Below are 12,907 nucleotides of genomic sequence, written 5' to 3'. Positions count from 1 at the left end.
TAAATTATTTTTATTTACCTGCCAGAAATACCTTACAGAAGGTGAGTGTGTGTGTGTGTGTGTGTGTGTGTGTGTGTGTGAGAAAGAGAGAGAGAGAGAGAGAGAGAGAGAGAGAGAGAGAGAGAGAGAGAGAGAGAGAGAGAGAGAGAGAGCGCGCTAAAACTAACATTGCCAGTAGAAGCTAGGATAACCAAGTGCCTTGTGTAAATTGCAGCAGCCTGCCCAGGCCTTATTCTGTCAACACAACACTGACTCATACATGTGCTGTACATGTGAACTGATATTAATATTGGCATTCGTGGAAGGACTGTCTTTAAAAATCAAACTGAAGCTAGGGCACCAGTGACCCACTTGTATAATCCTAGCTACTCAGGATTCTGAGATATGAAGATCAAGATTCAAAGCTAACCTGGGCAAGCATGTCTGTGAGGTTCTTATCTCCAGCTAAACACCAAGAAGACAGAAATGGAGCTGTGGCTAAAATGGTAGAGTACTAGCCTTGAGCAAAGAAACTCAGTGACAGCTCCTAAAACTGACACAAAAATAAATAGGGGAAAAAAGGTTTTTAAAAAGCAAGGTGAAATTGCAATGAGTCAATTAACTTTCTGTTAGAATTTTCATTGTTTTTGTCTCCCTCACATGACTCCATCTCACCCATCTATCTTCCCAACCTTGTAATTAGCTTTTCTCATTTCTAATCTTCTTACTTTGCTCTATAGGAACCTGTATATGCTTCTACTTATTCTCCTGCTAAATCTGCTGCCCATAAATACCTGTCCTTTGTAACTATTAATCAGGTGAGGAAAAGCCTACACAAATGAAGCCTCATTGCAATTTCTGAGTGTAGGGAAAGACTTTGGTTTTGTTTGGCAAAGTGATATTTTTGCAGTTGCACTTGTGTGTGTATGTGTGTCTATGATTGTGTGATTTTTACGTGTGTTGACCCGTCACAGTCATGAAACTAGCTTAAGATGCAAGCTCCCTGTTTTACTCACTGAGCATTAAATCCTATGTTAAGTCAGGAACTTCCATAATATACTACAGTGTTAATTATTCTAAATCAACTAAGATGTGGTGTTGCTTAGCTTGGCAGAATATATGATATACTTGAGGCAATCCCAGATGTGCGAAGCCCAGGGAGAAAGACGCAGTGAGGAGCAGGAGATGATCTGACATCATCGGGGGTTATAGCAGTCCTGGTGAAAGAAAAATGATAAGCCCGTAACTCCTGTTTCTTCTCTTCCTCACTGTACCTAATCTGACCCTCATGACTTTGTACTTCAGTTTTCTGTTGTCCATACTCAGTCTTTCACCCCCTCATATAAACTTTAGGATTCGGGTGTCTGTGTCTGTGAAATGTTTGACTGTGACTTTTGAGACTTTCTTAAATGTATCGATTCAATTGGGAAAAACTGATGTCTAGATAACATTGACTCATCTCATCCACGAAGATGGGACCTATTTTCCTCTTCTCCTCCCTCTCCCTCTCCCTCTCCCTCTGCTTCTCTCTCCCTCTCCCTCTCCCTCTGCTTCTCTCTCCCTCTCCCTCTGCTTCTCTCTCTCTCTCTCTCTCTCTCTCTCTCTCTCTCTCTCTCTCTCTCTCTCTCTCTCTCTCTCTCTCTCCCTCTCTCCCTCTCTCCCTCTCTCCCTCTCTCCCTCTCTCCTTCTCCCTCCCTCCCTCCCTCCCTCCCTCCCTTTCTGGTGTATTTAAGACAAGGTTTCTTTCTGTAACCCAAGTTTACCTCTAACTCATTATCTTCTGCCTCTGCCTCCTGAGTGCTGAGATCACAAATATACAACTCCACACTTAATTCTTTTCTCCATATTTTTTAAGTTCAGAGAAAAATAACATTTACCTAGGGCAATGTATGTGTCATTATTACAGACACATGCTTGTCTGTAATCCGAGCTCTTAGGATTTGGGAAACTGAGGCAGAAGGATCATGAGTTTGAAGTAATGAGCTACCTTAAGTTTTCCTGGACAAATGGGAATATTTTATAAAGTAGCTTACCAGCACTCAGAGGTCAGGTTGCTCCTTTTTTCTCTCCTGAAGCACGCTGATGTCTTCATGTTTAACAATACAAAGGTTCAGCCAAGAGAGTAACATGTTCATGTAGTACACAAGTTTTGTGTAAATAGAATCAGAAACATCACACCGTCTTTCCTTCTTCACAAGCCTCACGGTTGAACCAGAATAATATTTTGCTTTATTTCATCCTTTTATTTTCCTCACTGGCTGATGATGATATGTGGCTATGGTTACTCTGAGGTCTGAGCAGATGCCTGTGACCTTGTCCTTGAGTCCCCTTGTGGCTGTATGCTTGACACGACACTCAAATCTCTCCGGGGGAGTACTCAAAGCTAAATCTCCTAACATGACCCAAAATATCATCTCTTGGCTACACTTCCATTTCTTCTTTCCATTTCTGTTATTTAACATTGTGCACTCATCATTCCTTTCTACAGTTGAGTTTAACTAGATTGAAGACGACAATTTAAAAGCTATATCACAAAATATTCTTTCCTTAAAGCTTTCTAGTTGCAGAAATGTTTTGCCCCTCAATAGACTCTAGTCTTCAAAAACACACGTCAATTACACTCTTATTTTATTACATTCATTGTTTTTCAGGCTATGTGGGAGGGGAACTAACTCACCAGCAATAATTTGAAACATTTTACCGATGGATCTTTTACATGGTTTTAGCCTGTTTCCTACTAAATCTCTGTCGCAAGAGAAAACACTCCTTTCTGCCCACCTGTTTCACTCCCTGATACACATGCACACACAGACACATAAACACAGACACACAGATATCCACTTCTATAGCCCTCCTCTTTGCCTCTCTTTTCATATTCCTAAACCTCATATTTCTAACTCCCTTACCAGGAGCCATGGAAAGTCAATTGGCAGGAATCAGGGGATCTGACACCAACCCTATTAGTATCCGCGTTAAGTAGAAATTGTAGAGACATAAAAACGTGTGTACTTAATATAATTTACAGAGGAGGAGAGAACATCACTTCTTGCCTTAGATATGTCACACAAACAGAAACTCTAAATTCTACAATAGTTTCATCATCCGAGCATGAAGGAGTTCTAGGGCCATCCATGTGCTTTGGGAATTCAATTGTTGGTTCAAAAATAACATTTCTCTGAGTCATTTATACACTCCAGTACCACACCCTGGATATTGGAGATAGATGTATTAATGAGTCCAACAATTATGGACATTTTCTCTCTCTCCTTCTTCCGTCCATGAATAATGTGTGTACCTTTGTGTGTATGTGTGTGTGTGTGTGTGTGTGTATGTGTGTGTGTGTGTGTGTGTGTGTGTGTGTGTGTGTGTGTATGTGTATGGACGTGCTCATTCTAATGTATATTTGCCAAAGAATTTCCCTCATAACCACAATACAGTGATACAACAATCAAGACAAGGAATTTAACATTGGCATAATGTTTGTCTAACTCACATCTGTATTCACATTGCATCAGTTCCCCCTAATACTGTCCTTTTTTACCCCACTAAATATCTAAGCCAGGATCATGTCTTTCATTTAGTCATCCTATTCCTGTAGGACAAGATTCCTAACCTAATTTAAATTACCAAAGATCTCAAAATGACTTCCGGCTGTGATGGTCTGGTGAAGAATTAAAATTAGATGATTGGGAATGCCATGATCATAGTTTTAAAAAATTAACCGTGACTATCTCTACTTTCTTTCTGCCCTTCATGACTCTGGAAATACTTCCTGTAGAGGAAGGAAAGTGATGGAGGTAGAAAAGTTCCTGAGCACTGGGGATGTATTTCCGCCCAGGGCTCTCCTAGGCCCCAGGTCAGGAAGAGGCCTTGAATCACTTCAGTCTCTGATGAGATCTTATCCAGCAAACGTTCCTCAGGAAGGAGGAACAGCTGGAGAACTGGCAGAAATGAATTAAGGAATGCTCAGGCACAACTGCAGAGCAAATATAGAAATGGTGTCCCTCAAGGCCACAAAGGTAACCATGTCATTGGCAGCTGACAGAGACCTTGTGCCAAGAGTAACTCACTTCCGTGTAGCCTTCCAGAGGGAGGCTCTTAGGATCCATTTCCTCTCTTCTTTCTCAGACCCAGCTCTGTGGTCTTCTCCTCCCACCTCTGCCCTCCCCCTTCCCTTCTTTTCTCTCTTCCTCTCTCCTCTTCCTCTCTCTGCCTCTCCACTTCTCTCCTAACCTTCCTTCTCTTCCTTCCCTCCTTTCTTCTTCCTGCTTCTTGCCTTATCCTGTGCCCTAGATATATCCCGTGTCCCCTTTTTTCTGTCCCAGCTTGCCCTGATTGCTTGCGATCTTGTCTGTCACTTTCCACCATAATCTTGTCATGCTGTTCCAGTCCTGGTGCAGAGTCCTTCTGCTGGTCCCTCTTCAGCCCAGATTCCCCTTAGTGGTTTACTCTGTTCCCAGCAACAGGCCCAGTGGCCTAGAAACTAAAGCAGCAAGTTTCTCTAGAAGCACAAGGAGAAATCTTTAAAGGCATCTTTTAGGTAGAAATGTTATCTATGTAGGTTATGTCTGTGCACAAGGCACCCTCAGTTGTTAAGTTCAAGGTGGCCTAAAGCCACTGCCATGACTTACCTGGCTGCCTTTGCTGTCCCTAAGAAACCTCTGCAGACAGGAGAGTGTGCCAAGGCCAGGAAACTTACTGACACTTCTTCCTAACCCAGTCTGAGTCACATGGGTAGACTTGTGTAGACTCCCATGGTCTGTGTGAGTGATGCACTCACGGTTCATGGAGATGGGAAAGACTCTACAGCAACTTTATGTGTTCTTCTTTTTCTTTCATTCATAAGATGCTTCAGACTAAATCTCACACTTGGATATTTCTCTCTCTCTCTTTTCTCTTGTAAACAGCGTGGTACAGAAAGTCGAGAGAGCCAGATGACGATTGAGGAGAGGAAACACCTCATCACAGTGCGGGAGGAAGCCTGGAAGACAAAGGGCAGAGGCGCTGCCAATGACTCTACCCAGTTCACAGTGGCCGGAAGAATGGTGAAGAAAGGTCAGAGCCAGTGCACACACACTGTGTGCAAGGGAGTGCCACGTGCTCACCACAGAGGTGACATGGTCTGTGTTGTTGTTGTTTTAACATGAAGTTAGAAGCATCGTGGTGTTAGGTGACTATTTTCTCTATGGGTTTTGTGTGCCAGTCTTAATAAATATTTCATAACCATCATTAGGGATCACCCACACAATTAATTTGTGATTCAATTTACCACGAATTCAAAACTTTCCCATCGGAACGTCCAGTGCAATTGTAGATTTCAGAAACGATTATAAATCTGCTAAGAATATTTCAACAAAATCTTTTTTTTTTTTTTTGGTCGGTTGTGGGGCTTGAACTCTGGGCCTGGATGCTGTCCTTGAGCTTTTCAGCTCAAGGCTACTGCTCTACCACTTTGAGTCACAGCCCCACTTCCGGTTTTCTGGTGGTTAATTGGAGATAATAGTCTCACAGAGTTTTTGTGCCCAGGCTGGCTTTGAACCATGATCCTCAGATGTCAGCCTCCTGAGTAGCTTAGGATTACAGGTGTGAGCCACCAGCACCCAGCTTAACACATTCTTTTTCAGAACCACATTTTTTTTTGGTAGAGAGGGAGAACAGTACAGGGATTGTTGAGTGATCTTCAACAATATAAAATCAAGGTAACACATACTCTCCCGTGTCTTCCTTCTGAAGAATCAGTGCTCTCTGGGTTAGTAACTATTTGGCCCATAAGGCCAAACTGTCCCTGTAATCCCAGTACCCAGGACTATGTTTGGCTAATGTAACACAGCTTATGCTTGTGTGTGTGGGGTGGGGGAAGATGGTGCTGTTATCCTGAGGCTTGAACTCAGGGCCTGGGCTCCGTCCCTGAGCTTTTATTGCTCACAGCTAACACTTGAGCCACAGCTCCATTTTGGGGGCTTTTTTGGTGCATAATCGGAGATGTCTCACAGACTTTCCCACCTGAACTGGCTTTCAACCACAGCTCGCAGATGTCAGCCTACTGAATAGCTAGGATCCCCTGGTGCCTGGCTCACAACTTGATCTTAATTGGCTTTCTCTCCAATAGTACAACTACTCTTCTTCTGTAGCCCCTGCCACCCAGAAATGTAACTCCATTCAAGTACATTCTCATTGCTTGACACAGTCTCTTTTTCCATTTATATCTCATGGATTTGTTTTCCTGTGTCCCTAGTGTGTATTTGGTATATCAGCCGACCAGTGCACAATCCTTAGAAATAATAAAATGCTAACTACAGTTACAGTTGCCCTTGCAGAAGCAGGGTAGCTGCCAGATACATATGTCTGAGAGTACATACACAAGCATGGATTGTATAATATACAAGGTACTCATGGAGATTAATACATAGGATCCTAGAAACTTCAAGAATAATGTTAGTTAACCTGCTATATCACTGTTATTTGTTCTTCAGGCTTGGCATCACCCACTGCCATAACTCCAGTATCATCCCCTCTGTGCAGTAAGTCAAGGGGTACTACACCAGTGTCAAAACCCCTAGAAGGTAAGTCCCCAGGGCTTCTGATACACTGTGAGCTTCTGTTGGAGTTCTCAGTAGCACTCGCTTAACGATACTTTCTGCTTGATTAGATATTGAAGCCAGACCAGATATGCAATTGGAATCAGACCTGAAGTTAGACAAGCTGGAAACCTTTCTAAGAAGGCTAAATAACAAAGGTAAAACCAGAGCAGGCTTTTGTTTCATCATATCATGATTTGTATTTACAATGAACAACTAAGAAAACCATAAAAAAAAACTTTTTTATCATAATCTCCAAATCCTAATTCTGATTGCTTTTTGTGATGCTACATTGTCTTCTTTGTGTTACTAATTATTTTGTTATTGTAATCTTTGCTGTGAGCTTTCAAAAACCAAAGCTGTGATCGAGACAGTTTAGAATAGGAGACTCTCATTCACTTGATAATGTACTGAATCAGGGACTTTCAATACTACACATGCTAAAAAAAATGTTTTTAAACCTCTTACATTCACATGTTGTTTGTTTGCTTATTGGTTGCTAGTTGGTGGGATGCAGGAAACGGTCCTCACTGTCACTGGGAAGTCTGTGAAAGAGGTGATGAAGCTGGATGATGACGAAACCTTTGCTAAATTCTACCGCAGTGTGGATTCTACTAACCCCAAAAGTCCTGTGGAGTTAGATGAAGACTTTGATGTTATTTTTGACCCTTATGCACCCAAGTGAGTTGTCTCTGCCTCTATTTTTCCTCCACTAAGAAATGCTTCCTTTTCCTCGTCCCCACAGTCCTTCCCCCAGGAACTCTGTCACTGTGTTTGTCATGGCAGTTGACCTCTCTGTAGCCATATCATCACTCTGGGCAGATGGAACACCCATCCTCTACACTGTGTGTGCCACAGAGGTTTACTCGAGTATATCAAAATAGTGTCACTGAGAAGAGCACGGAATTAGTGTGACTAGGAAACTGGTGGGGGGGGAGAGAAAAGGTAGGTTACCTAGTTTATAATACTGCATAAAATCAGTAGATCTGAGCATTTTCTCAACGTCCAGAAATGTCTCTTCCTACAAGAACATAACAAACCTACCGGAAAGGTATTGTGATACTGGGACTCTGTCATTTAAAAGTGCCATAGAAATACCTAAGAAAAACAAACTTCAGCAAAAGAACATTGTGGAAGGATTACAGGTTTACATGCTGAAAGGTACAAGTGGAAACAAGTGGGATCTCAACCTCCAGAGCCTTGTCAGAAGGTGACCTGTCTCCTTTATGAGCTGACTTCACTCTCCATGGAGCTGTGGCTGCGTCCAGCTCCAAATCAGACTGTCAACCTGGCACCATGACTTGGCTTCCCACTAGATTCAGCAGAAATTCCAGATTAGAGTGTCATGGCTTCAAGTAGAGTGAAAAACGCAAGTGAGATCTTAAGGCCCTGAGTTCAAACCCCATGACTGGAACACACACACACACACACACACACACACACACACACACACACACAAAATAGGAAATTATTTTCATTGCTTCAGCTTCCCAAGTTCTTCAAAGCCATCCATTATGGCCTAGAACCAGAAGATGGTGATATGTAGATCCCACCCATCCAGGGAGATGGCAAAGTAAAGTGCATTTCCCCAAGGAAAGCCCTCGTGCCATTTCCAGATGCAGAAGTCACGAGCCAGGCAAGATAAACCCACAACCACCTGCCATATCTCTGTTATTTCCCACAGAATTATTTGAATGACTCTCTGGAGTATGTGTAGTCATCTTAAAATTTCTGTAGGCTACTACATTTTTAGATGTTATTGATTTGTTCAATTTATTTCCATTTTTGTTTCTACTTCTTGCCTTTAAAGAACTTTCCATTCCCTGCCTTCAAATAACATTGGTATTTGTGATCCATGGTTGTTTAACCATTTCTCAATTTTCTCCCCACCAAATATTATTATTTTAGTTCCACATGATCATTAAAACATATATATGTATATTTACACACACAAGCAATATTATACATTAACAAGAATTTTGCTCATAGACTTGAGCACTTGGAAGTAGCAAGTAACAGCAGGAGTGTGTTGTGTGATCTCATCACGGGACTCACAGCTCCCCAGACTGCTCTTCTGCCCACAGAAGTGAAGGAGTGCCAGAGAATCACAGGTAGTTTGCAAGCCACTTGTATTGCACTGTCTTCTTCAATATTGTGGTTATTATCAAACACCAGTGGCTCACACCTGTAATACTAGCTACTGAACGTGCTGAGATATGAGAGTCAAGATTGGCAGCTCTCCTAAGCAGGCAAACCCAAAAGACTCCTATCTCCAATTAACCAGCAAAATGTTGGAAGTGGAGGTATGGTTCAAGCGGGAGTTTCAGCCTTGAGCAAAAAGAAAGCTAAGAGAGGAGAATGCCTTTAGTTCGAGCCTCAGTACTGGCCCATATATGCACACTCACATGCATACACACATACATACACACACATACACACATACATACATACATACATACATACACACACACACACACATCTACACATATGGTGATTATTTCTCTCAGGAAGCCGGCAGTTGAGGATTGGACATGGAACTGCAAATCTGTGTACAAAGAAATCTTTGCCTGGGACAGCAAGGTTAGAACCCAAGGTCATTGGCTTCATGGGAATTCAGGTGGCAGCAGTGTGCCCAGGTGTGCCCATTCAGAGAGACTTAGGAAGTGGCCTGGTGTGAGCAGCTCCCCAGCCTTTAAAGCTGTCCAGTGCAGAACACACTGCCCACAGAACACTACACACTCACGAAGTAGACTCCAACGGACACATGTGAACTCGGCTGCTGAGACAGGAACACCCTGAATCAACGAACTTCAATCTCATCTCCAAGATTCCATGATTTCTCATCCAGTGAATAAGAATGAGGCTGTGCCCATAATGAAATCAAGCAATACTGTTATGGAACCCAGTACTCCAAGTCCAAGATCCACAAGCAAACTAGGCCTGCCTGGTGTTACATAGCCTTTAAATCCTACTCTGCTTGGCCCCACAGATTAACATCGTCCGTGGCGGAGCACAAGCGTGCTGTCAGGCCCAAGCGCCGAGTCCAGGCTTCCAAAAACCCCTTGAAAATGTTGGCGGCAAGAGAGGATCTTCTCCAGGAATACACGGAACAGAGACTGAATGTGGCTTTCATGGAGTCCAAGCGGATGAAGGTGGAAAAGAGTGAGTGTTTGGAAACGCCACCCTGCTTCTCTGGGTACCAGCTGTTCAATTGTTGAACTGGTTTCTTTGATTTTCTGCCTTGTGGAGGCCAGTAAAGATGCTCAAATGCCATCCATGAGGTAAGAATAAGTTGGAATAAACACAGGCCAGTGCCCAAATTTTCAGGGGCAAAAGGGATCATCTGTTCAGCTGAGAAATTTAAAACCATCCTGATTAGAGGAGAAAAATGATTCTGGATTTTGTGATTCAATCCAGGTTCAGTCCCATTAGAACCCAAACACAGTAATCCTCACTTCTTCTAGTTCAGTAGCCAATGGAATTCCTTATGGGACAATATCTCAAATCATTGTTCTTAATCCTAGAGTTTTAAGCTAATACTTTCAAAACACTCCTTATTTAGTTTTAATGTATTTTTTTTATGTTTGTGTATATATCCCCATACTGGGACTTTAACTAGATGTTTTCCAATACCTTTTTCATTCAAAGCTGGCACTCTACCATTTAAGCCACAGCTCTACTTTATGTCTGGCTTTTTGGTGGTTAATTGGAGATAAGAGTCCCACGGACTTTCCTGCCTGAGCTGACTTTGAAACAAGATTCTCAGATCTCAGCCTCCTGAGTAGCTAGGATTTTCACAGGCCACTGGCACCTGGCTCAAACCATTCTGGATAGAGGTCACCAGGATGCTGAGGGTCAGAGTGGGGACTGAGTGGGATAGGAGGGGCTTGGATAGGTCTTGAATGGAGAATGAGGGAATGGGCACCTGGGTCTCTGCTCCCATTTAAGGCCAAGATCCCCTGCTTTTGTATTTTTGCCAGTCCTGGGGCTTGACCTCAGGGCCTGAGTACTGTCCTTGGGCTTTCTCAAAGCTAGAGCTCTGCCACTTGAGCCACAGCACCACTTCCAGCTTTTTCTATGTATGTGGTACTGAGAAATCAAACCCAGGTCTTTGTACATGCTAGGCAAGCACTCTACCACTAGGCCAAAATCTCAGCCTGCTCCCCTACTTTTATCTGCCCAACAATGTGGGGTTCCATTGTTCCAAAACAGTGGAGGTGACAGCATGCAAAATTTTGATATTTGAATCTTCTTTTTAAAATTTATGTTTTCCTATAGATTCACAAACTTGATTTCCCAAGATTTTTTTAGAAACACAATATTTAGATGAAATGGCTGAGTCTTTCTCCCTATCTCCCTCTCCTTCTCTCTCTCTCTCTCTCTCTTTGTCCTTTCCTCTCTCCTTTCTTCCCTCTCCTTTCCTTCTCTTTTCTCCCCTTCTCTCTAAATATTACCATCTACTAATTATACATTATACATTATAAATTTCCATACATGCATATAATGTACTTTGATCTAATTCACCCCATATTACTCTTTCCTTTTTTCCCCTCTTCTCCCTCTTTTAAAAGGACTTTTAATAGGTTTCATTGTTCTGTTGTGCACAGTCCTGTCATCTGAGATTTGTTAGCAGTTATAACAGCTTTCAGAGGAATTGGAACCAGTGAGCTCCTCTTCTGGTTTAATTCTAAAGTCACTACTTTAGTTCACTTAGTCACAAGGTACTTGCCCATAAGCAGTTTATACTTCAGATTCTGCAATTAATTTCTTTGTATGGTGATTAAGCACTTGATGGCATAGAGAATCGAGCTTGAGTATGTTTCCCTCCTCAGATAACTATAAAATACACAGATCAAGAGTTGGTTAGGAATAATTTCTGATGGTAAACATTGTCAATTCAATAAACACCTTACTTTCCCTCTGCATGGTTCACCTTCAACCCAGTGTCCTCCAACTCCAACTTCTCCGAAGTCACTCTAGCTGGCTTAGCCAGTAAGGAAAACTTCAGCAATGTCAACCTGCGGAGCGTCAACCTGACAGAGCAGAATTCCAACAACAGCGCTGTGCCCTACAAAAAGCTGATGTTATTACAGATTAAAGGTATTTCCGAGCAGCCCAGGGCAGTTGTGCATTAATCAATTCTGTCTGATAACCACTAGGGATCCTGCCTGCACCCTTCCTTGCCTGTGAGGAACCCAGCTTGCAAGCTTTCTGAGAATACAACTCCTCTGCCTTACCAAATCCCACCAGGCAGGAAATAGGCTGCCCATGGGAGCTTTGAGAGGTCCTTAAGGTGGTCACAGCACGTGCTGTGTGCCAAAGCTGGAGTTGGATTCAGGTTTCTCTTCTTCCCGCCTCTCAGTTTTGGCTCCCGCTTCCCATGTTCCCACCCTGCCATCCATGCACCAGGTGGGTCTGAAGACCTCAGACAAAGCTCCAGTCTGTTCTCCTTGCTGAGGTGAGCAGAGATTTTATACTGTCCAGAGGGAGGAGGGCACCAGAATGGAATCAAGAGAATGTGGAAGGAAATGAAGGTTATGGGACTCTACTCTCTGCCCTTCCTGTGAACAGCAAGGGAGACACAGACACATCTGTTCACTAAGCAGGGGATGTAATCACTGACGGTGATAAATCCCTCTGTATGCCGTGCTGTCTTGGGAACTAATATTAGTAGACAAGAGCCTTTAGAATAGGCAATCTGTAGCTGCCACGCTTCCACCTGCCTTGGGCCTCAAGGGAAAATGTTGATTCTGGCCTTGTGTTCAGGAAGAAGACACGTGCAAACAAGGCTGGTGGAGCCTCGAGCCTCATCACTCAACAGCGGGGACTGCTTCCTTCTGCTGTCTCCCCAGTACTGCTTTCTGTGGGTTGGAGAGTTCGCAAATGTCATCGAAAAGGCAAAGGTAGGTATCTGAACCACTGCTTTAGTGGGGGCCACATGCAGTGTCTTGTGCCTATAATCCCAGCTATCATCCCTCTGTCTTCCCATTTGGAAAGTGGAGGTGGGATTATGGTTCAAGGCCAGCTCCAACAAAAAACACTTAATAAGCTCTTACCTGAAAAATAATTAAAACCAAAAAAAGGGCTGAGGGCCATGGTTCAAGTGGTGAGATTTTACCTTAGCAAGCATGAGGTCCTAAGTTCAAACCCATGGACCACCAAAATACTTTAGTTAACTCTTCCATAATGCAACAGTTATTTTACTGGCTATCTGATCCTCACAAAGCTTTCCAAATGTTTTGTTCAAGTGACAGAGACACGTGGCTTGGCTTTTAATGAAGACTCTCAGAGCTTTTGTGAGATGTTGATTTAGGATGAGTTCATTAGTTCTCCTTTAGTTTATTCGTATC

At 42.9% G+C, this 12,907-nt stretch overlaps 1 protein-coding gene across 4 annotated transcripts in view; it reads left to right on the top strand.

Annotated features, from left to right (window-relative positions):
* The window catches only part of Svil (supervillin), an 82,025-nt gene that overhangs the window by 47,515 nt on the left and 21,603 nt on the right, over nucleotides 1-12,907 (top strand). For all 4 annotated transcript variants that reach the window (XM_090319092.1, XM_090319093.1, XM_090319091.1 and 1 more), the window contains 7 exons: nucleotides 4,887-5,034; nucleotides 6,453-6,542; nucleotides 6,629-6,715; nucleotides 7,061-7,238; nucleotides 9,547-9,719; nucleotides 11,502-11,657; nucleotides 12,324-12,460. In XM_090319092.1, the coding sequence (XP_090175218.1) occupies nucleotides 4,887-5,034; nucleotides 6,453-6,542; nucleotides 6,629-6,715; nucleotides 7,061-7,238; nucleotides 9,547-9,719; nucleotides 11,502-11,657; nucleotides 12,324-12,460 (969 nt within the window). The remainder of the gene's footprint in view (nucleotides 1-4,886; nucleotides 5,035-6,452; nucleotides 6,543-6,628; nucleotides 6,716-7,060; nucleotides 7,239-9,546; nucleotides 9,720-11,501; nucleotides 11,658-12,323; nucleotides 12,461-12,907) is intronic.

Source organism: Megascapheus bottae, chromosome 26, assembly GCF_031878675.1.
Source record: "Megascapheus bottae isolate mThoBot1 chromosome 26, mThoBot2.hap1, whole genome shotgun sequence".
In the NCBI taxonomy this organism is placed as follows: Eukaryota; Metazoa; Chordata; class Mammalia; order Rodentia; family Geomyidae; genus Megascapheus; species Megascapheus bottae.
This window is presented reverse-complemented; position numbering and strand designations above follow the sequence as displayed.